Raw genomic sequence first — 25005 nt, forward strand, 5'->3', positions numbered from 1 at the left:
GAGAGGGAGGGAGGGCGTGGGGGAAGAATGTATTATGGATGGATGGCTGCATGGATGGAAGGAGGGTAGATATATAACGTAGGATATCAACTTTGAATCAAGACCTGTGTCTTCAAGTTTGCTTTGTGTTTTATTTTTCAGCCAATGTTTTCAGTTGCACCAAGCTTAGCCACCAATGCATCAGCAGCCTTTAACCCCTACCTGGGACCTGTGTCCCCAAGCCTGGTTCCAGCAGAGATCTTGCCGACTGCACCAATGTTGGTCACAGGGAACCCTGGGGTCCCTGTGCCTGCAGCTGCTGCAGCTGCTGCACAGAAGTTAATGCGGACAGACAGACTTGAGGTAGGAGTGATCGTTGGTGTCTTTACGTGTTCTGTTCTGAATTTCAAAGGGTGCTGTTTGTTTTTTTGTTTATTTCTTCCATGGGCATAAAGATTTTTTAAAAAAATTCAAAGCAGAGATTTTGGTTCACTGTTTGGAGCACTTTACTAGAATATAGATAGATGGGCTAATATTTGTAGAAGCCACAACATCTGTATGTAGAAGAGCGGGTAAGAACTTGGACTCTGGAGTCAGACTGCTTGTTGCTTCATTCTTCCTCAGTTTCCTCATCTCTGAAATGGAGATAATAATGGTGATTACCTCAAAGAGTCAGACAATGTCTGGCACACAGCAGGAGCTTCTCAACTGTTCCTTGTTATTGTTACTATTAACAAATTCTATCAATCCCCTGGTACTCATTCCCATAAAGATGTTATTTAGTTACTATCTATAAAGCATTTTAAAATTTATTGCAAGTTTCCTTATAAGCCTCACAATATTTTGGTTGGAATAGCAAGACACCTTTGTTTGTGAAGTGTGCTTGTAAATGTTTTAATTGGAAATTGGGTAACTCTTAAGTCCTAGAGTCAAGGATGGTCAGATGTATGTGCTTTGCTATTGCTACATGAAAAAGAAATTCGGGATATAAATCTTACATTGAAGGGGCTGTTAAGAGTTTCACCATGGCCATGAATTAATGGACTTGGTAAACTCTAGATGAAGGGGGAAAAATGGCAACAGTATTGCCCATCAGCACTCTCCAATCTGGCGTTGGTGTCCAACAAAGAACTGGTGAGCTTTTCCTCTCTTCCCTAGTTAGGATGAGGCAATACTTAGTGCTGAGAAGTTTGCATCTTATTAATTACTGAGAAAGTGGCAAAATAAGGCCGCCGTGTGAACGTAATTGACACTAATAATTTATCAGCTTAGCAGGAATTTATTTAGTAAGCACCAATTTCTTTTTTCTCAAGTTTTGTTGCCTGCATGACAAAGGATCCCAGATTTCAGGGTAGTTCTAACTGCCACCACTCTTTTGAAGGTAATAACAATAGTTGATACTTATTGGATATTTACTGTCTACCAGCCACAGCGTTAACCCTTCATGTGCAACACACATTTAATCCTAAAAAAGTAGTCTTATGAGGAAGATGCTATCATTAACTCCATTTAATAGGGAGAGAGATCTAAGGTAGTTTATTCAAGGTCACATGGATATGAACTCGGAACTCCATTTTAAAACACTGTATTATATTACTCTCCCTTCCCACAGAGGTAATAGTGCAAAAAGGAGGCACTCCCGTATGGTGGGGTTGTAGATTCTTTAGAGCTTTTGTTTGTTTGTGTTAGGCTTATTTTTTACTTTTCACTGATGTTTTAGAAAAAGCTGCTAATTACGAGAGTTACATAAAGATAACTCAGGAAGGATGTTGAGACCTAGTTGTTCGCCCTCTCTGGACCAAGGACTCTGCCGTGTGCCGGAGACACACACCTTGACTTTGCGGGTGGTTTGTCATCACTCAACGGCTCCTGCTCATTAATTAGGGAATGTTATTTGCAGATAAATTAGGAAGGAATTTAAGACATTTTAAATATTTAAAAATTATTAGATGCTCCACCTATGACTCACTTTTCCCCCTGACCTTTCTAAAGCAAACCCTGCTTTAAGGCATAATGGTTGGTTGTTTAATGGGAACCAAATAGGCAGTCTGAGAGGAACATGACTGAATTATGAATAGGAGATAATATTCATAAAGCTGAGAACATCTGTATTTAAATCTCTTTCAAAGAATCTCTTTCAACGGCTGATTGTGTGGTCAGAACTCTTTTAAACGAATCCCCCCACAATCTTAGGCCATCTGTAATTGGTTATATTGTGTATGGTGTTTAGTTAAAAGGAAGACTTTTTTCTCTCGTTTGGTTTTATTTTTCTTCTGCAGGGCGCTCCTTCGAGTATTTTGTCTGTCTTCTTTTCCCAGTCACAACAAAGGGCTACTGTTGCAATGACTGTCATTTCCTTTTAACCTGAATTCCACTCATCTGAATGCCTGATGGTGGGGCAGCTTCCTGTCGTGTTCTCGTTCACGGGCTCTGATCTAATGTCACAGTTACAACCTGTTAGGACATGGCGGTGGGAAGCTAGGGGGCAGGTCTTTCTGCTTGGCACTTGGTGGTTTTAGACACGGCCGTCTTCAGGCTACTTCCTTCCATGCTGATTGCACTACATACTGAGTCTAAGAGACATGGCAGGAAGTGCACATGCTTATTTACATGTTTAGTTATTTGGGGTTTAAATTTCTATTTTCAACCCATGGAACTCCCAAGTACATTTTTTAATTTTGTGTTCCTTTTGAGGTCAACAAATTTTGAATCAGTTAAAATATTGGCGGGTTCTTCTTGCCACTTCTTTCTCTTTTCTTTTTGCTAGAAAATAGACAATACAGAAGTTAAAAATACCATAGATTATCAGTCTTCTGGTTCTTCTGTGTAGAACTAACACATATTTACAGCGCCCAGTGAGATACAGAAAATGTTAAACTGAAAAGCAGGAATTCAAGGACTAGTGCTGGTGGTTTTGCTGTTTAGGTGAGTAAGTGTGGGTCAAGGTTTTCATGTTTTCTGAGATTCATATTCCACACATATAAAATTAGGGAATTCTACCAGATAATCTCTAAGATCACCTCTAGTTAGAACATTCTAAGTGAAATCTAGGTCATTTTGTTACTTTTAATGCCAGCCACAAACTACGGAAAAGGTCATTTTACATATATATGTGTATATGTATATATATACACACACATACATACATACATATATGTAAAACACACACATAGCTTTACATCACTATTCCAGTTATCCATTCTTTATTAGATATCTTTCAAAAGACTTTGTAGCTGTTTGCTTTCTGTATTGTAAAATTCAGTCTTCATGGTTTTCTGTAAAGAGGAGCAACTCTCTTAAACATCTGTCACTAAAAAGAGGCTTTTAAAATTCCGTTTTGTGACCTTGGGATGCTTTTGTGTAATTTCCAAGCAATGGTTTATTTTCAGTAATTCTTTTAAGAAATTATTAAAATCTGTAGGTACTGGAAAGGACTGAGGTTTTTAATCCTATCTTTACTTCATGGCAAAGAATTGGTAATTAAGGGAATGATTGTTTGACTTATTTTCAGAGCACACAGTCATTTTTTATGGGGCAAAGAGGATCCATGAATACATTTATTCTCTCATTTGTTCATCAGTCTCCAATGGAGAACTTTTGAACATCTTTCAGGTAAAAAATATTATGAGGAATATCATGAAACCTTAAACGCTTATCTGCTGTCTTATGAGTAACAAGAAAAAGGTCCACCAGAATAGTGCCAAGCTCATAAATGATGCCCAGTACCTTGTTAAATTCGGGAATAAATGAGTCAGCCAGCCAGCCAGTTAATCAATTAATTAATCATAGAATGACACAGGCCCTTACTCAGAACTTAGGGTAATCCAACAGAGGAGATAAAACATGACACATTTTTCACATTCTTCTTGGGAACACGTTTACATTTTAAGCATTCCAACTGCAAAATATAGCATCTTGTTCATGCACTTAGTCCAGGAGCAGTGGTTTTCAAGCTTTAATGTGATTAGAATCACTTGGGATGCTTTTTAAAAATGCAGGGCCCCAGCCCCGCGGATTGATCTGGGAGGTCTTCAGCGGGGCTCTGGACTCCTGTTCGCAGACCTGCCAGGTGATTCTGAATGCAAATGGTCTGTGAGATACTGACTCCAGAGGATGCCAGCACTTGTTATTTAGGCCTTAACTTTCCATCATTTACCTCACATATGGTTACTTATGACTCTGGATGAAAACTCTGCCTCCTCCAACGCATTTAACATTCTACTTTGTGTTAAGTTGCTGAGAACACAATGTTCAGCATCATGAAATATTTTAAGTAAACAGTGATGATTTTGAGGGTAGTTTATACCACATAACGGCATTAATCAAACAAAAGACAAACTAGGGGCCACGTGTTTCATTGCTGATGAAGACATTAGACTGGCATTTGGTTAGCTACATCATTTTTATATCAACAGTCTAGATGACAGAAACATATGATGGATTCCAGGAAAGGTGGTAGGCATACCACTTGGCTTCTGATATTTTCAGTTAGAGTTTGTCTGTTTTAAAATAAAATATCCTTGTGCTGAAAGTTTTATTCTACTGAGGTCATCATGACACGAGTTTCCAATTCAGGCCACTCGATGTGGACTGAATACATCCACTGCTCAATGCCACAGACGAGTCTAGTGACTTTTATCATATAGTCATAAAAATAGGATACCTGTTGACTACACAAAAAAGATCATTTAAAGCTAAATGTGGATTCAAGTGATAGTGAAGGGCATGCATAGGTCACGTTTTTGTGGGGTTTTAATCAATTTGTCATGATCCATTGCATATAAAAGGCATTCAATTCAAAGTAAGATTAAACGAGCAGATTTTTTAATCATATAAGAAAGGCTTATTGATAAGATTGTTATACTTTTGTATTTTTGCAAAGGGTCTTTGGCTACTGCTTATGATATTTTAATTTCTTTAGAAAATTATCAAGAAATACTAAGTTTTGTGTACACAAGTCTGTGTAGTTTAAATCTTTTTTGATTGTAATAAGGCTTCAAATGGCTCTTTAACATTTGGACACACCCCCATTTAAACATCTAGTCTGTCAGTTATTACTCTCTGTGATTAGTTTGAGTTTTGTTTTGGAGATGACAGAGTTGTAAGTTAAGGTAATTGCTAATCTTGGCTTAGCCAATTCATATTTGCTGTTTTTCCACCAATTTCCTCATCCAAATTAAAGCTAAATCCCTATCTTTTCAATTATTTAGAAAGAGGAATAAAAGTAACTATAGACTTGAACATTTTGGCATATTGGTGAGCTTGTTTCAGATGTCCAGTTGGTTTGTACATTCACTCATAGGAATGAATAAATGAAAACCTAGCAGTGGATTTAATGGGAAGTTTTCTTCAGTTGATCATTCCCATATATTCAGATTGGATTTTTTTAATTACACGAATGACAAACTCTTAGCCATATCTTCTATAGAAATCTGCTTACGTTCACTGGTTTGGTGGTAATGATGGATTCTGCCTTTTAGATTTCAAAGAAGACTCCTAGTTGGTCTTGGAAATCCTCTGGGGTAGCTAAAGTAGATATCTTTTTCTTTCTTTTTTTTTTAGAGGGAAAAAAAATGAAGTTTGGTTAGACCAAATTTGTACAATTATCCAACAACAGACTGAAACTGGATATCACATCATCAGATATTTATCTTGGGAATATAATTTTATAATTAACTAAGATAGTTTCCCCTAATCACCAGAATTTTAAGGTGTGGATATCTTAATCTTTTTTGAATTGAAAATACAGATAATTTCTTTGCATTAGATTGTATATTTGTGACCAGTAATGCTGTGGATACTTTGATAAAATCATTGATTATCCAGTATTTCTTTTTTAAAGTGTTAATTCAAGCTTACTGGAAAGTAAAGTCCATGATGCTTACTGTTGAGCAACAGGTCTGTATATATCTTTGAATAAACTCCTTAGTTTTCATCATTAAGGTTCAAAATGACTTCCAGAAATATTCAAGTAAACTGGGAGTCCCTTTTCCTTGTTACGGTTAGCTCTCTGTTCCTACTTTTGGCTCTTACTCTCCAAAGATGACTGAGTTAACTAAAGTGAGCACAAAACATAGGCTCTCTCCTTAAAGAACATGCAAATGACTGTTTAGTTTTGATAGTTTTGAGTAAGTTCGAACATTGACATTAATTTCTTCAGAGTCCCAATGGCCTAATGTGCAGAGTAATGCTGAATTTAATACTACTCATACAACCTATTATTGACCATTTTGAAATATATTTGTCATGTTTATAAAAACGTACAGATCAAATAACAAAACTGTTTATTTTAACCAGATTTGTATGGTGGGTTTTAGGCTGTCTGTACATTGTGTTATTCAGTGTTCGTGATTCCATAGCTAGTAAATATAGACACTAGACAGAACCTCAGATTTCTGATTTCAAACTCTATCCTCTTTCCACTATACGACTGCTATTTCATTAACAAAAGAAGGTTTATGCAGAATGAATTTAGATTTCTTCGGGAAGTTTTTCTGATTGCTTTTCTTTTGATTATTTTAAGTTTCTTTTTATTATTTAAGTTTGTTTTTTAAAACCAAGATTTTTTTTTTTCTGGAAATAGAATTTAGTACTCAAATGTTTTCAGTGAATACTTTTATTGAAATGATGTTTTTTTCCTATAAAAGCAACCCCTTATCCATTTTCTACAAAAGGTTACAAAACTTACATGACTTACAAGGCAAATCCTGCCTTACTGCTTATAGTAATTGTAAATGCTTATATCTGCAGTCTTCTTGATTGAAACCATTATGTGTTTGGCTTATAGATGGAATTATTTTCATGTAGGTTTGAAAACCACTTAATCAAACTAGAAAAAGTACTTATATTTGTTGACCCACTAATGCCATTTCTGCACATTTTTCCTTAGAGAATGATAAATAAGAGGTACGGTTATGAATATATTCTTTGCAGCATTATTCGTAATATGGGAATATTGGAAATAATCTGGATGTTCTCTGAAAAGGTTACTTGTATTATGCACGTCTGTTTGGTGGAATTTGATGCAGCCAGCAAAACTGACCACTCTGAACACTGTTTAGTAAAATGAATGCTTATGCTACATTGTTGAGCCAAAAACAGATCACCAAGTAATTGCTATACTGTAATTATAATTATTTGAAACGTGTGTTCATGTAGATGACTGGGTAAGAATAGAAAAAAAAGATAGGATTTTAAATTTTCTCTTCAGTGTTCCAAATTCTCTGTGTGGTATACTATGCAATTTCTTATCCTGATTTGAATTATGAGGTTAAATTTGTTGAGATTTTGTCTGTCAGTTATAATTTGCTAATACAATGGTACAACTAAGAGATTGGGGGATCAGCACAGTCAAAATTTTCTTAAGTTTTATCAGAGAAACCAGGCCAAACCCATATTTAGCAGTCAAGGGCTAGATCCCATTTTACTGATGGTGATTATTAAATCAAGAAAGCTGTTCTAAAAGCTTTGGGAAGTTTGTTCTGTTCAGATAAGAACCCAACAATCCAGATGTACATCTGAAGCTTGGCAAACGTCTCTAGCACCTCGGGCCTTGTAGCTCGCACCAGTACAAGTTTTCCCAAGACAGTTTCTATTTCTTCTTTATTTTTTTCAAAGGCAAGAATAGTGGGAGAACAGCTATTTTAGAAGACAATATATTTCTTCACTTCCATGTCTCATGTCAGGAGAAACCTTAAGCTGGAAAAAAAAAGGAAACAGTCAAAAATGTATATCATGCAAAAACAGTTGACCAAATTCTCAGAACATCAGAAATGGTTGAGTTTAGGACAGATTCTAAGCTAACTGCTAGTTATCAATTCTGTTTAAATATTTTTAGAGCTCTCCCTAAATGCATGCTGCAAGACAATAAAGAATACAGAACTGTAGTAAACCAGTTATTAACCAGTCCAACCACACACACATACACACATAAAGCAAACAGAGAGGGACGAGAAGGGGTCTTAAAATGACCATCTTTATGCCACCTGATTTTAAGTTCACATCCCTGAAAATAAAAAGAACTTTGAGATGGAGAGAGAAATAAGAAGTCAAAACCAGCCCAGCACTCAGGTTATATTCTGGGAAACTGACACTCAGTTTCTGGTACCAGCACTGGCATAATTGTTTTTGGAAAAAGGGGGATCTTTGATTTTAATAGTTATTAAAGAGCCTGCAAATAGACGACCTTTAGATCCTCTTTCCTGTCAGCGTGGCAGAGGGTAAAAGAAACTGGAAAATAGAGTGTTGGCTCAGCTGCTGCCAGGTTCTTTGTGAGCATATTTGAGAAAGCAAGACTGAGGAGCTCGCGGGCAGCGGTGGCATCCTGTCCCGGGTGCTTTCCTGCTGGACGAGGCTGCATTGACATAGATTTTCTTCAACAGAGAAGTAGTAGCCTTTTTGTTTATGCAGTGGTTTAAATTCAGCATCACTTTTACGTATATACATGAAAAATTTTAATTTCCATTTAAGTGTGTCTCTTCCTGTTTTGGTGAGTCTAATATAGTAAGTGGGGATCTGTGGTTTAGAAAGCCCCACAGCTGATTCCAGTGCTCAGCCAGAATGGAGGACAGCGGTTCTGGGTACCAGCTTAACCACTTTTGCTTTTCAAATTATAAACTCCTGGTTTTCCTTGTTTTCTTCTGTTCAAGAAGATAATGCAATGATAATATATATATAGTAGATCTTCTGTAACTTCATAAGTCATCTTTGTATTCCTGTTATCCTCAGTGTCTGGCACAAAGTAGTTATTTAATAATCTTAAAAAATGGAATAAATTGAGGGGATGAATAGAGTTGGCTGGTTGCTATATATGTGGAGTGCAACACTTTAGCTAGCTTGAGGCTTCCAAACAGTGCAAGGTGTCATTTATGGTGCTCATTTTAAGATGTAGCACCATACAGACTAGAGAGGCCTTTTTAAAACGACACACTTATCTCAGTAATGGAAAGTGAACGTGACAGAGGGAAACACCTAGAATTAAATGTGATCATTTTACACACATAAATCCAAGAAAACCTTTGCTTTTTAAATCACAACAGGATTCCTGTTTTTTTCCCCCTTGATGAACTCCAAAATAGAGTGCTCAGGGTCTGCATTTGCTCCGTTTGTAAAAAGATTTGTGAAAAATAAAAAGGAAACGTTCTTGAGGCATGAAGTCGGAGCGTGACAGTATTAAAAGGGCATTCTGTGTTTAGATGGCCCTCTTGTGGTGAAGAGGTCAAATTATCCTAGTGAAAGACAGCGCTGGCAACCTCTTGATTAGAGCAGGCACCACGACAAACTTTAATAGTAAGAGTCAAAACCGAGCGGACAAATGAGAAATAATCCACTTGCACCTTTTCCCCAGGGACCCCATGTAAAACAAATGGACAGTAACAAAAACTAATCTTTTCCCATCTGCTTTGTAATAGCTACCAGGTGAATCTCTAATAATCACACACAAAAAACCTCTTGGAAACATTTTACGATAAAGGTATTTTATTTTTCACACTTTCTTCTTAAATAATTTTGGGTTAGCATAAAAGTTGCAAAAATAGAACCACAAGCTCCTGCCTATCCTTCACCCAGCATACCTAAATATTAACAGCTTACATAACCGTATTCCCACTTAGAGTACGGGAAAGTGAGCATCGATAGGCTGCTCTGAACCCATCTACAGACCTTAATCAGATTTCACCAGTTGTCCGACCAGTCTCCTTCCTCTGACTCCAGGATCGTTCAGTCTGGGACAGTGTCTCAGTCTTGTCTTTGATGATCTTGACACTTTGGAAGAGGACTGATCAGTCATTTTGTGAAACATCCTACTGTTTCCGTTTGTCTAATGTCTCCTCGTGATTAAATTCAGGTTCTGCGTTCTCAGCAATCATACAACGAAAGTGATGTTGTGCCCTTTTTTCAGAGCATCGTGTCAATAGGTACAGGATGTCATTATGTCTTGTTACTGGTGGTATTAACTTTGATCACTGGGTTAAAGTGGTGTCTACAGTGCTCTTCACATAAAGTTACTACTTTCCCCTTGGTAATCAATAGGTATCTCCACATAATCTAAATGAAATGTTTTACCATAATTAGCATCATGGATGCATTTTCTTTCTCATGGACGTCTTACTGAAATGGGGTTACAATTTATATACAGAACTAGGAATTTTTTTTCAGTAATTTTGTGGTTCCTTTGCAAATTATCCTGTCCCCTTTCACCTGTAGCCTTCTGTCACCAGTCTTAGCCTTTAAGTTAAGATCTTCAGAAAGATTCTACTTGTTCATGTTGACTGACCGCCCCTGCACTTAATGGCCTCGTAGGTATGTCGAGAGTACCAGCGTGGCAATTGCAACAGAGGAGAAAACGATTGTCGGTTTGCCCATCCTGCTGACAGCACAATGATTGACACCAATGACAACACCGTCACCGTGTGTATGGATTACATCAAAGGGAGATGCTCTCGGGAAAAGTGCAAATACTTTCATCCTCCCGCACATCTGCAAGCCAAGATCAAGGCTGCCCAATACCAGGTCAACCAGGCTGCAGCAGCACAGGCTGCAGCCACCGCAGCTGCCATGGTGAGTAGAGACCTCAGCTCCATCCTTGTTAACAGTCAAAAAAGCAAAGTGAACAACTATATCTGATGACAGGCTATTCATTTATTAACCTTTTTTTTTTATTTTTGCTGAAGATATGTTTGTTCAGGTATCCCAGACAATACATAATGACGTTACCATTCACAGCCGTGAGGGTAACTCCTCAGATGGTTCCAATTGCTCCCACCCATGGCCTAACTCTTAATATTCTGTCTTATTCTGGATATAGGGTTTCTGAAATTTCTGCTTTGTACAGAACACCTGTCTCCTTCTCGATTTAACGATACTGCCATTTTCGGTCCTCTTATTTCTGTGTGCCATCTAATCAGCCATTGTTTTCCTTCGGTGTGTTCTTTTGCACATCAAGGCTCTTCTCTCCATATATCTTGCTTTTAACCATAACAAAATCTGGAACTGTTTGGGAGAACTGCTTCAACAAAATTGTTTTTAGGGTTAGCTCCACGATTTTGAACCGTGTACTATGTAGATTATCTGAAATAATATCGTGGCATAAACAGAACTGTAAAACCAGAGAAGCTTGACTATGCCATTACGTAGAAGGCAGAAAGCAGCACTCCAGGAGTTAGAAATTGGATCATTTAGAACAGATACTAAACTCTATTCTTAAGGTAAATTTTAATGTGACCTAATAGCTGATTTTAATGAGTCCATTTTTGTTCTTTGCTTAGCTGTTTTAATGTTGTCCTTTTTCTACATAAATATATGACTTAATCATTAAAATAGTCATTGAAAGGAACACTGTGTGGTATTTCCTAGCACAGTAAAATAACCACGAGAGAGGTCTTGTCTGTGTTTGTTTACGGATACTTGAGCAAAAATACAGAAGGCAGACTCTCTCCTCCTCTCTTCCTTTCACTCTTTTTTTTTTTCTGTTAGAGTATCTTGTTTGTAATTAACTACAAAGAGGAGTTATCCTCCCAATAACAACTCAGTAGTGCCTTTATTGTGCATGCTTAGTCTTGTTATTCGTTGTATATGGCATTCCGATGATTTGTTTTTTTATTTGTTTTTTCTCACCTACCCAAAATGCACTGCTGCCCCCATGATGCACCTCTGCTTGCTGTTTATGTTAATGCGCTTGAACCCCACTGGCCCATTGCCATCATGTGCTCGCTGCCTGCTAATTAAGACTCAGTCGGCTGTCAAATCACTGAAGCGACCCCTCGAGGCAACCTTTGACCTGGTACTATGACCTTTCACCTTTTAGCTTGGCATGTAGCTTTATTGTAGATACAAGTTTTTTTTTTAATCAATTTAAAAATATATATTCCTTTTTCTGTTATAAAGTTGTTAAGTACAATGAAAAAACTGAGTGTGGTTTCCTGACAAAATTAGTGGGAAGACTGTAATATAAGTACCTGGACGGATATCATACAATGAAAGATTCCAAAAGCCCAGCAGCCCACATTCAGTTTAACTACATTGTAGAATGTTCTAATGGAATACTTGAAGGACATTAAAAATGTATTTTTTTGACTGTATATTTATGTACCTGTTTGGTTAGCATGGCTTTAGTAATAGAAGTATTGACTTTCTGATATTTAGAGTTCAGTGTTTAAGAAAAAAAAAACTTGCATGCTCTGGGACATGTGCATGTTTAGGTAGAGGTGGGGGAGGAGCAGGGCGGGATCCGTTTTTATTTTACCTGTTCAGTCACTCCGTACAATTAACTATTAACATCGCTTATACTTGTCGATCCTCATGGAGCGCGCAGTGCAGCTTTCCTTCTTTTCCCAAATCAGTGGCTTCTCACAGAAAGCCTGAAGCATTATGGGATGTAAAACACTGTAACGCATTATAACATGTGCTCTCGTACTAGTGGGTTTGTTCTTTTTTTTTTTTTTCCCCAGACAAAAATAATGCTTCCTTTAAAGCTTTGACCTTGCTTTTTTTTCCTTTACATTTTTGTTTATTGGATGTTTCCCCCCCTCCCTTGGGTAGTTAAGTGCTCTGCTGCTTGCTTGCTCATGCTTCCTAACAATGTTAGCCTTCAACTGATTTTTCTTTTTTCTTTTTCTCTTTTTACTGGTATTTGTTTTTTATACTCATTCACTAAACAGGGAATTCCTCAAGCTGTACTTCCCCCATTACCAAAGAGGCCTGCTCTTGAAAAAACCAACGGTGCCACCGCAGTCTTTAACACTGGTATTTTCCAATACCAACAGGCTCTAGCCAACATGCAGTTACAGCAGCATACAGCGTTTCTCCCACCAGGTAAGGGGCTGAGTTTGTCAATGAGTCCGATGATGCACGTAGAATCCTACCATAGAGCAGATGCTCCTCGCCCCCAGTTTGTCGTTAGCTGTAGAGCAGGTGGAAGGTAAGAGGGTGAACAGTGGAGACTTGTCTGAGGTTATCTCCTGTGGTTTCCTTAAAACCTGAGAATTTTAGCGTAATGAAAGATGAATTAAAGATCAGTGGTGTTTCATATATTTATTTTTGTTTGTGTAATTTGCATTGAAATGTAGTTCTCTTATTTTTTTTCTCTTTCCTCCACACTGTTCTATGTCTGTCAAGCTATTTTATGACCCTTTCCTGCTGTAAGACCCCTTTGCCTTCATGATTCCATAGAGTTCATTTGAATGATATGAAATGACACTTTTCAGTTTTGATTTTTTATTTTTCAGCCTTTTCGTTTTCAAGGTGGAGAATAAAAAACTGACTCTGTGTTCCAGAGCTCTTAAAAAGTGCTCTTATCGGCACCAATCAGTACAGCGCTTAAAATCATTGCTCCTGGACTAATACTGAACTAGCCCTAAGAGCCCAGTGAAGTTTACGTTTATTATTGAGTTATACCTTAGTGGTTTCAGTTGATTTCAACTTAGTCATATTAACACACTCTAGAACTATGCACAAGGATATCCAATTTAAAAACATAAACTAATCAGTCATTCTAAGTACCTCTACATTTATCACTTTTGCTCACTCTTCATCAGAAAATACATATTAAACTCCCTGTAATCTGGAATTCAACTAACCAGAGACTCTAACCCCATCTTCCTCTTTACCTCTTAATTTTTCTAAAAAATTACCATGTGTTAAGAGACTTATTTATTAAATACATTCTGTTTTATTAATTAAAAGTAATTTTATTTTATTAATTAAATTGATAAGTTTACAGTTAAGTATATAGGTCAAAGATCTGGCCCCATTAGTGTATTATGCTACATTAATAATATTTATAATGCATTAGGTTCAAAATACCGTGAGGGAATGGGATCATTTGTTTTTGAATAATACAAGAATAAAATTATATTTGCATTAGTTTTTACTGTTAAGCACAACTTTTTATACAGTGCATCTTTGAAAACTAGCCATCCATATGTAGACTGTGCTGTAAACATTCAATGAACTGGAATATTCCACTCATTGAAACAGCCTGTGCCCTCAGCACCACAGATAAAATGGTATTTGTACTCATGAAATAGTATCTATCAAGTTGTAGTTTGTCCATTTTAGAGTAGAAACTAAATCATTTTGATCGGTAGGGTATTTGTTGCCTTCTGAGGGAAAAGTCACATTTCTCTTACATTTTATGGTATTAAAGCTTTCTTCTCAATAAATATAGTTTTTCAGAGATTTCCAGAAATGTGTCTTTTTGCATTAGTATAAATTGCCATGCCCCTACTTTTATGCTGTCCCCAACAATCAATCTATCAGTTTCTCAATAGTCAGAACGCTAGACAAAGTTTCAGAGGATTGTAGGTAACTACCATAATGTCTTTGAAGAAATTAAAAATTGTTTTTGTCCGTTTATTTCTCTAAATAAAACATTGCTGTTAGAAATGACAGTTTCCCTATTTAAAAATCTAAAAATAAAAACAAATCTAACTTCTTCCATACATTATTTAAAGAAACCTAAAATAATCTGTCTTATCAAATGGATTTTGCATTCGTTTCTCCAACAACATTCAAATGACTAAAGACTTTTCTAAGTGAGTATAATCATTAATTGCATGGTATGTATGACTCTGACTTATAACAATAGGGTCTTCCCTAGAGTGATCTTTAGTCTGTGGATAGGGCAAAGCAAAAGATGCTAGGTAAGGATCAAGTCAGGGAAAAGCAATGAACAGTGAACACCTTCATAATTCAGAATCATGCTTAGCTCTCTGTTCTAGAAACTAAGCATTGTTAATTTAAATAAAATGTGCCACAATGTATTGAAATACGCTGAACATTTTAAGATATATTTGCATTTTATGATAAATCTGCTTCAGAGATATTCTGTTCTTGATATTTATAGTCAATATGATACGAAATTATTGCAATAGTAATATAAAATACCACTTATTTGCAACCCAGTTCTAAAGGACTTAAACTGCAGGTTAGCCTAGTAAAGGTCTCATAATCAGAAGTAGGTACTGCCTCCATCATTCCTTAAAAGTATTTTCATTGCCATAGGTACCTGTTTGGATAGCCCATCTACACTTCCGCCAAACCCAGAAAGGAAAGAAATCTAATGCAGAGAATGTAAACCCAAATGCCTTAAGGGCCAGGGAGGAAACATAAACAAGTGAAGCAAGAAATCAGTGAGGAACTGTGGGACCTGGGAGGTACTGGAGAGCACAGGTCCAGTTCAAAGGGGCTGCTCAGTGTTCAGACTTAGCCTTTTGTTGCCTCAGAGGATTATCTGCCTGGCTGGTTGTACCTGTTGTGCACTGCACACCCTTTGTGGCTCCACATACATCATAGTCTGCGAACAAGGGGTATTTGTGCCTATGCTTCCCAGGGTTGCTTATATACACACCTGTTCAACCTAATGCAATGGCCCTGATGTCCAGTGTTGCCAGATCTTAGGATTTTTTTCCCTAGATATTCTGGATGTTTGGATGTTTATATGTGAAATTTCTCAATCTTCAAATGTTGTCAACTAATTTAATTTTTAATACCCTTTGAGAGCTATAGAAAATCCATCCTGCCACAAACTCATATGTAATCTCATGTGTAACACCTGGGGAAGAAGGAAGTTCATTCTCCAAAGTCTAGGTTATTCTGCAGACCTAGAAGAATTATATGATCAGAGCATCTTGTCTAACCACAATATTATAATTGGGAAATTATATGCTGAAGGCTTTCTTGGAACAGAGAAGAAAATGGAAGTCATTTATTTTTTGCAGCTTAGAGTTTTAGAGTTCTGTAGTTTCTTGCTTCAATGATAACTTCAAGGATATGCAGGTCTATTTCATTGAAGTTACAATGAAGCATGGTTGTCTAAATGCTTTGAGCAGGTAGCTATGTATACAGAGAGGGTTGTTGGCAAAAGATCAGAGTTCAGTGGCAAGCCAGCTGGCTAGCTAAGATAAATCAGTATATACCATAACTCTTATGAAAAAAAATTAGACTTATGCAGCATACACTCATTGATTCGTCATCCATCTGTCCGTCCATGTATCTATCCATCTATCCATTTATCTATCCATTCTTCTAACCACCTATCTATTCTCTCTTTCCCTACCTCCTTCCCTTCCTTTCTTTTGTTCCTTCTCTGTTTTCTGTCCACCTTTCCACCTACTCATCCATTCGTCCATCTTGCCATTCACTCAGTCAACCCCATCTCACTGCATCTACTCTCTCACTCCCTTCCCCCTCCCCCACCAAGGAAGTTTTCCAGACTTTTGTTTTTACACTCTCCATCTCATTTAAAAATAAATACAAGTAATTTAGATTAAGTTCACATTGAAGAATTTTTTTTAGATATATAGCACTTTTTTTAACCTTCACCTTTTAAGACAAAATTTATTATTCATTATGCAGATAATGAATAGATTATGCAGATTATGCATAATCTAGGGTCTCCTTATGTTGTAGGTATAAATGTCACCAATGAAATTAGAGTGTGTAAGAAAGATCACTTTTATTTATACCAGTTTATTTTCCTGAATTTAAAGTCCAGTGGTAAACTCTAGTTTCACTGTGATGGGTAGAAGTATCAGGCATTACTGGGATTCCAGGACAGCATCCTCACATCTCCTCTTCCTTCCTGCTCCCCCTCAGAGCGAGGTCCTGTGCAGTCCAGTAGTCTCAGACAGGCTGCCCATTCTCCATTCTGGTCACGGCTGATGTGATCATTGCCCATGTTTACGGGATGTCTGGGAGGCAGGCACTGCGGTGCTCCTGTGCCTGCCGTGGGTGCAGCACCCTTGCCTGCACCCCTCAGCCTCACAAGCAGCCCGTTTCCTTGAGAGCCTGCTGCCTGCAGGGCTGTCATCAGGGAGCAGACCACCTGCCAGCTACTGCGGGAGCCTGCAGACTGCCGGCCTCTTCTTCAGAGTCTGGAGGAATTTTTCTCTCTGCTCTCCTTCACTGTTTTTGCCTACCTGCCATCCTCAGAAGCACACCTCCCTTCTCTCCTCCTAGCATGTTGCCATCAATTGGTGTAGGCTTAGGATTTTAAAAGATCTCAAAAGAAGTTTGCATTAAAAACAGCTTCAGCTTCACCTTGCATTGCAACACCACCAGAAATTAGGAAACCAAAGGTCAGGAAAGTTTCCTGAGGGGTTGGAGAGAGAGGGAGCTGCAGGAGAATGGGGTTATTTTAACAGAAAGAAAAGGAAACAAAGATTTCCAACTTACCGCTTTTATTATAATTAATGAAATTAGTGCAGACAGTGGACTTGAAACTTGGCATAGTGATTATACATCAGGCTTGGAAGTTTACATCCAGCTCTCTCACAAGTTACAATCTCTCTGTAGTTTCATTTTTTTAATCTATAAAATGGAGATAATACTGGTAATTATTTCATAGAGTTATGTTTAAATGAGTTTTAAACATAATTTGATAAAACATTCTCTAAAAAGAACTTTTATAGACAGGTCTGAAAATTTAGAATAAAGCCTGAAATATAGTAAGCACCAAGTTTTATTTGTTATTTCCTGAACTCAATAGTGCAATAAAATAGACTCCAATAGGTTGAATAGAAACAGAAATAAATTATATGAATCTGTTGCTTCTTTAGATATCAAGTTGAGAATAATTCAATTGATTGTGAACTTTCAGTTTTAAATAATACAAATTATTTTTAGAGACACTTTAAATCAGTTTTATACTTCTATCATAATACACCTAAACAGGCTTACATTATCACATGTAAATTCAAACCGCCAACCAAATCTCTGTTATAACTCTTTCTTTCTACTTCCGTCCCTTCTCCTTGAACTAATGTTAACCCATGCATACATCTCATACATTACCTTCCTAGTTACTTTTCCTGCATCTTCACACAGATTAATTTAAAAATCATGTAATTATTGCATTCCTCAGAAACACACCATTCTGCTGTGCAGGTATCTTCGTAGGGGAAATTTGACATTGGCAAATACATTCACTTAAATTTTGCCTTGTACTGAAAATTGAAGAAAAAAATTTAAATTGGCTATTTGTGTAATCATTATTAGTAAACCAACCCATTTGATATAAAGATGGATATTATGGTCATTTCAAAAGTGATTCTTGTTTGTGGTAAGTGGGTCCTACAGCATTATGTCTTCATATTTGTGAGTTACTGCACCCTGGCTAGTATTTTCATTGCTGCCTTATGTTTATTTGCTGCAAATCCCTTTCAAAACTGTGTGCATTGGTTATAATGGTAATGAGGAAGATAACTCAAACTGAAATTCAAAGCATAAAAGCCCCAGGGTTTTAGAGAGATAGGATAAGGTTAACTCATTTTCAGCATGTGCAGCCTTAATTATGCATGGGATGAAATACAGCAGGCAAATTGCAGCATAACAATAAATAATAAATTTAAAACATAACCTGTACACTATTTAAAATGAGTATTCCTTAAAATCCACATCATTCTTTTCTGTTCATCTTCTCATCCTCTCTTTCCCAGCTTTCCCACCCCATTATTAGAGGATAATGATTTCATAGGATCTAGAGTATTAAATTTTGCTCACTCTACTGTCTCAAATTACTGTCTTTGTTACTACTGGCTTGTTTTTGTTGTCTTTTCACAATTCTTTGACTCAGTAGTGGTAGCAAATGACAGAGATCTTCAAGTGCCTTAAATACTGCCTATCAGTGTAACAATACTCCACCTGAGAGGTTGCCGCCCCAGCTCCTTTGCCGGGTCTAATCGCTGATCGTTGTGCACACAGTCTAATTGTGATTACAGTCTAATTGCAGCTGTTACAAGGATGCCAGTTAAGGAATCCGTACTTCTCCATGGCAGCTTTGTTTTGTCGGGCCATCTCTGACAAGACTCAATTGGCAGATATTTTTCTAGCAAATGTTCATCCCAGATGCTGCTAGTATTTAAATAGGAGGCGCCAAGATTTAGATAGAAATACAAAATCATTTGATATTTTAAAACCTAGAAGTCTAAAATAATCTCATAGAAAGAACAGTAATTCAGTATGTGGGAAAATGCCCTGTACTTGGTAAAATATGTTAGATTTTTCAATGTTTATATGTTAAAGAGAGCAGGGACTATATCTGTAATATTTATTTTAACATCATGGTGGAGCCATTGTGAAACATCAGTGCTAACACCCCATATGCAATGTATGTATCTTCATTATCTCCCATTCAGGATTTTTTATTGAAGTCTAATTAACCATTTTTTGAATGTGAAATCTTGTAGAACACTTGCTATTCCAAGAAGTCCTGAGGGTCTAAACCAGCAATGAAAACCAATCTGTTTTTCCTAGATACCAACTACGTAAGCCAATTAGAGTCTCCTAAGAAAGTGTCCCCCATCTAAATGTTTTCCTTACATTTAAATTCCAAAGTAAGGCAATGCAGAAGTTTCACTTTATCTTCATGTATAATTTATTGCTTGGTATCCCTCCAAATAAAATTCCTGTAGGGATGATGACAGCCCCTTCCATGTCTGTGTGGTTGCTCCTACAATGAACAGGGAACTTAATAAAACCAAGGGAATGAAAATGAAAGTGTTTTGGTTTCATTACATTGTTAAGTCAGTTTTGTGCCTTGAATTATTTAGCTTCTTAATGATAAATTTCTCTAATTATTTAACATGTGCTCAATTCATATGTTAAAGTCAGAAATAGCAAAGCTACCAGATGGCTAGTAACCAGATTAAAACAAAACAAATTGCAATATTATTTTTAAAAGAATTAAGCAGGTTGCAATTTTTTTCAGAATACTTTTATTTATAGGCAGCCATTAGGAGAAACAAAGTGTACCAGCACACAGTTAAACTGGCTTTTATTCTTCACTTGAGACTAGTTCTAATTGAGCACTGTGCTATTGTATGATTTGATTGTGCTGACAGTTACATGCCACTGTTCCCATAATAACAATTTTTCTTCTTTGTTCAAATGAATTTCCTAATTACACGTGTGATGGGATGTTTTAATTCTTTTCCCTTTTCAAATCCACCTTCCTGTTGCAATGCATGATGGGCAGGCTCAATATTGTGCATGACACCCGCTACAAGTGTTGGTAGGTGCCAGCTTTGTTTCTTGATTATCTTAAACCTATGGTGCACCTCACAGCCCCTCAAAATCCACTGCTAAGTTTAACTTATATCTATTGGGCAAGTCCATTTCCCTTTTACTAACACCTGTCAATTAAATGCCATTTTCTATTTAATTGACATGGACTCACATAAATGTTTCTTTACACACAAGTTTCCTTTAGTCACCTTTGGTGGATTTTGATTGGACTATGAGTTCTGGTGTTAAAAAAAAAAAAAAGAAATTATCTCATAACAGTAATATGTTGTATATTTTTATAATAGCAAATAAGAAAACATACTTTCATTCAAACAGATAATTGTATATATGAAGTAAATACCTGTATTTTGACTTAGATTTTGAATGTCTGACTATGAACACTATATAAAATTCTTGTTTTTGACTTAGCAAATTAAGCCTGTTTGTGTCAATTTTCTTGATTTGATGGTAACAAGCTTTTTTTCCCCTTTTTTTTTTCTCTTTCATCCCCCTTCCCCTTCTCTCCTTGGAATGTTGTCCTGCTTTGCGCTGTGATTGCATGTCACTCGCTGGTGATGATGTCCCGTCACATGGCTTATTGCTGTGATAAATACCATGCCAAATTATCTCCTCCATGTTGCCATGGTTTCCATATTGCTACACTCTTCTGTATGTTTGCTTATATGATTTTCCCTCCGAAAGTTCCCATGGTGCACGGTGCTACGCCAGCCACTGTGTCCGCAGCAACAACATCTGCCACAAGTGTTCCCTTCGCTGCAACAGCCACAGCCAACCAGGTTTGCTAATTTACAGCTTTGTTTCTTAAAAACCGACTCTTAATAGGGCTCAGTCCAACAGCCCTTACGCACGTGGATTTCCCATTGAGGTCAGTGGGAATCGTGTGTCCGTGAGGGCTGTCGAGGGTGCTTTAATAGCATGGGGTTTCAAAGATACCTCTTGTTGGCCTACACATTCTCTCTACGATGAGCAGCAGAATGCTTTTATGCCATTTATAAGTGCTCCAGAGTTGTCGCAGCTCCATTTCTAAAGCTACTAAAATGATATTTACACGAGCAATTCTCATTTGGTCTCAAAAAAATCACCCATGTATTTTTACCAATCAAAAATATGTAGTGCAGTTTATATAGATGTTGAACTATAAAGCCGTACACCTGAAACTTATTGAATAAAAACAGTAATTGTAAAAATATTGGTGATTTGAAAGTTTTCATTATAAACATTTGATATATACAGTTTCTCAGTTCTTGCCTAAATTGTTAATAAAAAGCAAAATATTTTAATGTGTGACATATGCCACAAATGACCACTCTTGTAAATAGAGTTTGTTTTAAATTCATGATTGTTTTATTCAATAAGCAGATTGCATATTGGAAGTAAATTTTTGTCCAAGTTTTGATTCTCAGTGATTCAAGTAACAAAGTAAAATTCCTAAGGGCTCTTATTTCTATAACTACTCAGCATAAACGTTGGAGGGTTATGAAGGATAAAAAAGGCATCAGATACGGCAAACCAAGTTGTTCTGTGCTCCATACAAGTGTATGGAGTAACAGGTACATAGGATTATTTTTTAAGTAAAAGGGATCTGTTTCAGAAATCTAAATTTTATGATGGGATTATTCCAAAGAAAATGATTCAAATATTTAAATTTTAAAATTTACATGGATTGAGCCAGCATATTCTGATCCTATTTAAAAATTATGTTCCAGCAAATGCTGGTTGAATCAAAGTCACATTTATGTAAAGTAGGTTTTGATTTGAATATATTGACATGTTTGTTATGAAAGCAAAGTTCAATAAGGTTAACAGCATCCAAAAAAAAAAAAAATCTAGAGCCAAATCAAATTTCAGATAACCCTCAGACCAGGGTTAAACATAGCCAAATGAATCTAAAAAGAGCCAGTTTCAGATGGGAATCAACGTGTCGCCCCTTGGGAAGAGAAGACCGATTGATTACGTGCCATCTGAATTTGCAGTTACTGCTGTAAGGAGTAGCCACCCTTGTTTCTGCAATACCCCATGTGCTGTTGAAGAAGGACTATAAGTGATTAGTATAGCCATTAAAAACTCTCAAAAGCAGCATGCCAAAATGGATGTATTTTAAAGTTTCAGACAAGCTTTAAACACTTCTTGGCAAAGAATCATTAGTTTTTCCGAAGCTTGTCAAAATAGCCCTGGATTTATGCTAACACTTCAGACTCATTTACAAGAATGCTAGCTTGTGCATATGTGGCATGTTAGTGAGTAATCTGTGGCAGAAATTTCTTAATGGGTTCAGTGCAGTCCGTTTATGGTGCAGATCAATGATGCTGAACTCATCTTGAGTGTACGTACCATGTATGACTATAGAATTGCTGGTGTAAGCGGAACTACAGCAAAGCAAATTTCAACATGCCCTTGGCCACCTGGGTTGTAGGGGACACTTTACTTTTTGCATTGTGCTGTGACCATTTCATGCATAATCTTGGGTCTTCATACTGTTTTACAACCAAAAGAAAGAAAAGGGAATGGATATATATATACACACATATATTATATCTACATATACATACATATGTATATGCCCACAGTACATTAGCAATGCTGGAAATAGCTGATGCCACAAAATGCAGCCTGCATGCATGCAGAAGTTTATAGCTGGCCCTTCATCTGCATCGATTGGTGTTGAAGGTCCTTGGTATGTTTCGACAGCCCCATCCTTGATGCTTCTACACTGTTGGGTGCAACATCCTGTCCTGCAGCAGCAGGAAAAATGGTATGAGAAGCTTCATTATGCTTGGAGCACATTTTCGTGCCATTTGCCAATGCTGTAAAATTGTGTAAAGATGTCAGCTGAGAAATGGAAATAAAATAGAGACATATTAATTTACACTCCAGACTGTGGATTGTGATAATGTGGAATGAGTCTAAGACATCTAAATTGAAACAGCAACAACAAAATGCCTTCATGTATGTGATTTCACTGTCCTCCCATCAACCTTGCTGAAACGGGATTAGTGCCATTTTAGAGACGAAGAAACTGAAGCACGGAGGGACTGAGTGCTTTGCTCAGGGGCACACACCCGGAAATGGATCAGTAGTGTTAGGACCTGTGCTTCCGGTCCTCTGATTGTCTTAGTCTATTCTAGCCTCTCCCAGGATAGCAGTCCTAATTCTGGGTTGGAGAAGAATCAGGCTACAAATTGGAAAATCTTGGCTTTGGGGAAACAATTGGTTTCTTATTGTATTTTCTCTCAAGTTTTTTGTTTTTTTTTTAATTCTCTTGCCCATTTAAAATACAATAAAATGTGTAATCAGGTTTCAGAAATATGTTCTGAAGTAAACTTATGCTCTTATTCGATTCTTTTGACATACTCCTTTGTAATTCTTACCTGGTATTTTTCATTTGGGGAGAAAAAAAAACCATGAGACACCAGAAGTTGAATGAAAATGTAGAAATTGGTTGCACAAAAATAGGCAAGACATGTTGTACTTTGATTTCTGGATTACCGAATAACCGAAACCACAGGGGTGTGTGTGTGTAGGCCAACAAAAAGGGCTTCTTTTCAATTACTGCTCTGCATGAATTTTTGGTAGTTTTACTTCTTTTACTTCCTAAAAACTGATAACATTTATAGAATAGTATTTAACACAAAGATTTCGAAACAATGGGTTGCTACTTTGGCATTAAGTTTACATTAACTTACTGTTATGTTGACCAGATAAGGACTATCACCTCACAGCTGAATTTCACGTATCTTAAAAAATTTAATATTAAAATGTTTTCATCTCTTGGATGTTGGCTTGCTTGCATGGATCATTCATTAAATAATTTTTTATTTGCTAGATACCCATAATATCTGCCGAACATCTGACTAGCCACAAGTATGTTACCCAGATGTAGAATTTTCATCACTGAACAGTAAGTTCATTAAGTAATATGGAGTATATTTTTGTGGTGGGTTTTAAAAAAATATAACAATTTTGTAATGCACTTAAGAGAGTTTTGCAAAATGTCAAAGAATATATTTATGTAGAGCGCTCAATTATATCTTAGATGGGTTATGAGGCATTTTATCATGTGAATTTATAATAAATACGTTAATGGCACTTAATATACATAATACTTAGGGTCAGTAAATGTTGTTTTTGTTTTATATTAGAAATAAACATAACCATGAAGGAAAAACACCATCCAAAACTAAATAGAAGGCATAGGTCAGGGGTTGGCAAACTTTTTCTTAAAAGACCGGATGGTAGATATTTTTGGCATGTGGGCTATATGATTTGTGTTGCAGCTGCTCAGCTCTGCCATTGTAGTGTGAAGGCGCCCAGAGGCAGTGTGTAAAAGGGTGTGCTGTGTCCCGGGTAAAACTTTATTTACAAAAATAGGCAGCAGGCCGGCTGTGGCTCACAGGCAGTAGCTTGCTGATTCCTGGTGTAGGTCAGCATTTGTTTTATTTGAAAATTGTTTGGCTAAATCCTAAAGGAGAACATAAACCCACTTTACCCCATGCTTCCCCACACACGGGGTCATTAGAATGTAGAGTCTGACTTTAAATAAATACATTCACACAGTCACATACATGCACGCACACACACACACACACCCCTACACCTGCATATGCGTAGATAAACTTTAGATGCTTTAGAATAGTCTCTTTGGAAGAGCCTATAGTGCTGCAGATGTTACCATTGCTCAAATGGTGGAAGTTCTGGTGGTTTGCCTTCAGACATGTTGACTTAGATACTTGCAAAGATGGGCATTTTTCATCCTCAGAGGATCTGTTTTATTCAATACGCCTACATTCAAGTTATCATATGTGCCCAGAAGTATATTAGGTAGTTATTTTTATATTTAAAAAGAGCCATGGCGTTTAAAACTGAATCTGGTAAATAAGACGGGTGATCATCCTTTGTTGCTTCCTTTCATTCATTTATCTTTTGATCAACACATTCACCGGTGACTTTTTGGTGCCTACCCTGTGTTATTTACCCGGTCGATGAAATCAAGGTGACTAGACAATG

The 25005-nt window shown here is 36.9% G+C and overlaps 1 protein-coding gene across 19 annotated transcripts in view; it reads left to right on the forward strand.

The window, feature by feature from the left end:
* Positions 1 to 25005, forward strand: part of MBNL1 (muscleblind like splicing regulator 1) — a 190390-nt gene that overhangs the window by 160455 nt on the left and 4930 nt on the right. For 10 of the 19 annotated variants that reach the window (XM_031449443.2, XM_064492092.1, XM_010986669.3 and 7 more), the window contains 7 exons: positions 142 to 342; positions 10279 to 10536; positions 11705 to 11758; positions 12636 to 12789; positions 19952 to 19987; positions 20683 to 20777; positions 23825 to 23899. In XM_031449443.2, the coding sequence (XP_031305303.1) occupies positions 142 to 342; positions 10279 to 10536; positions 11705 to 11758; positions 12636 to 12789; positions 19952 to 19987; positions 20683 to 20777; positions 23825 to 23881 (855 nt within the window). In that variant the 3' untranslated portion in view covers positions 23882 to 23899. The remainder of the gene's footprint in view (positions 1 to 141; positions 343 to 10278; positions 10537 to 11704; positions 11759 to 12635; positions 12790 to 19951; positions 19988 to 20682; positions 20778 to 23824; positions 23900 to 25005) is intronic. The other 9 variants (XM_010986589.3, XM_010986631.3, XM_010986600.3 and 6 more) reach the window with 5 other exon arrangements.

This window comes from Camelus dromedarius, chromosome 2, assembly GCF_036321535.1.
Source record: "Camelus dromedarius isolate mCamDro1 chromosome 2, mCamDro1.pat, whole genome shotgun sequence".
Taxonomy (NCBI): domain Eukaryota; kingdom Metazoa; phylum Chordata; class Mammalia; order Artiodactyla; family Camelidae; genus Camelus; species Camelus dromedarius.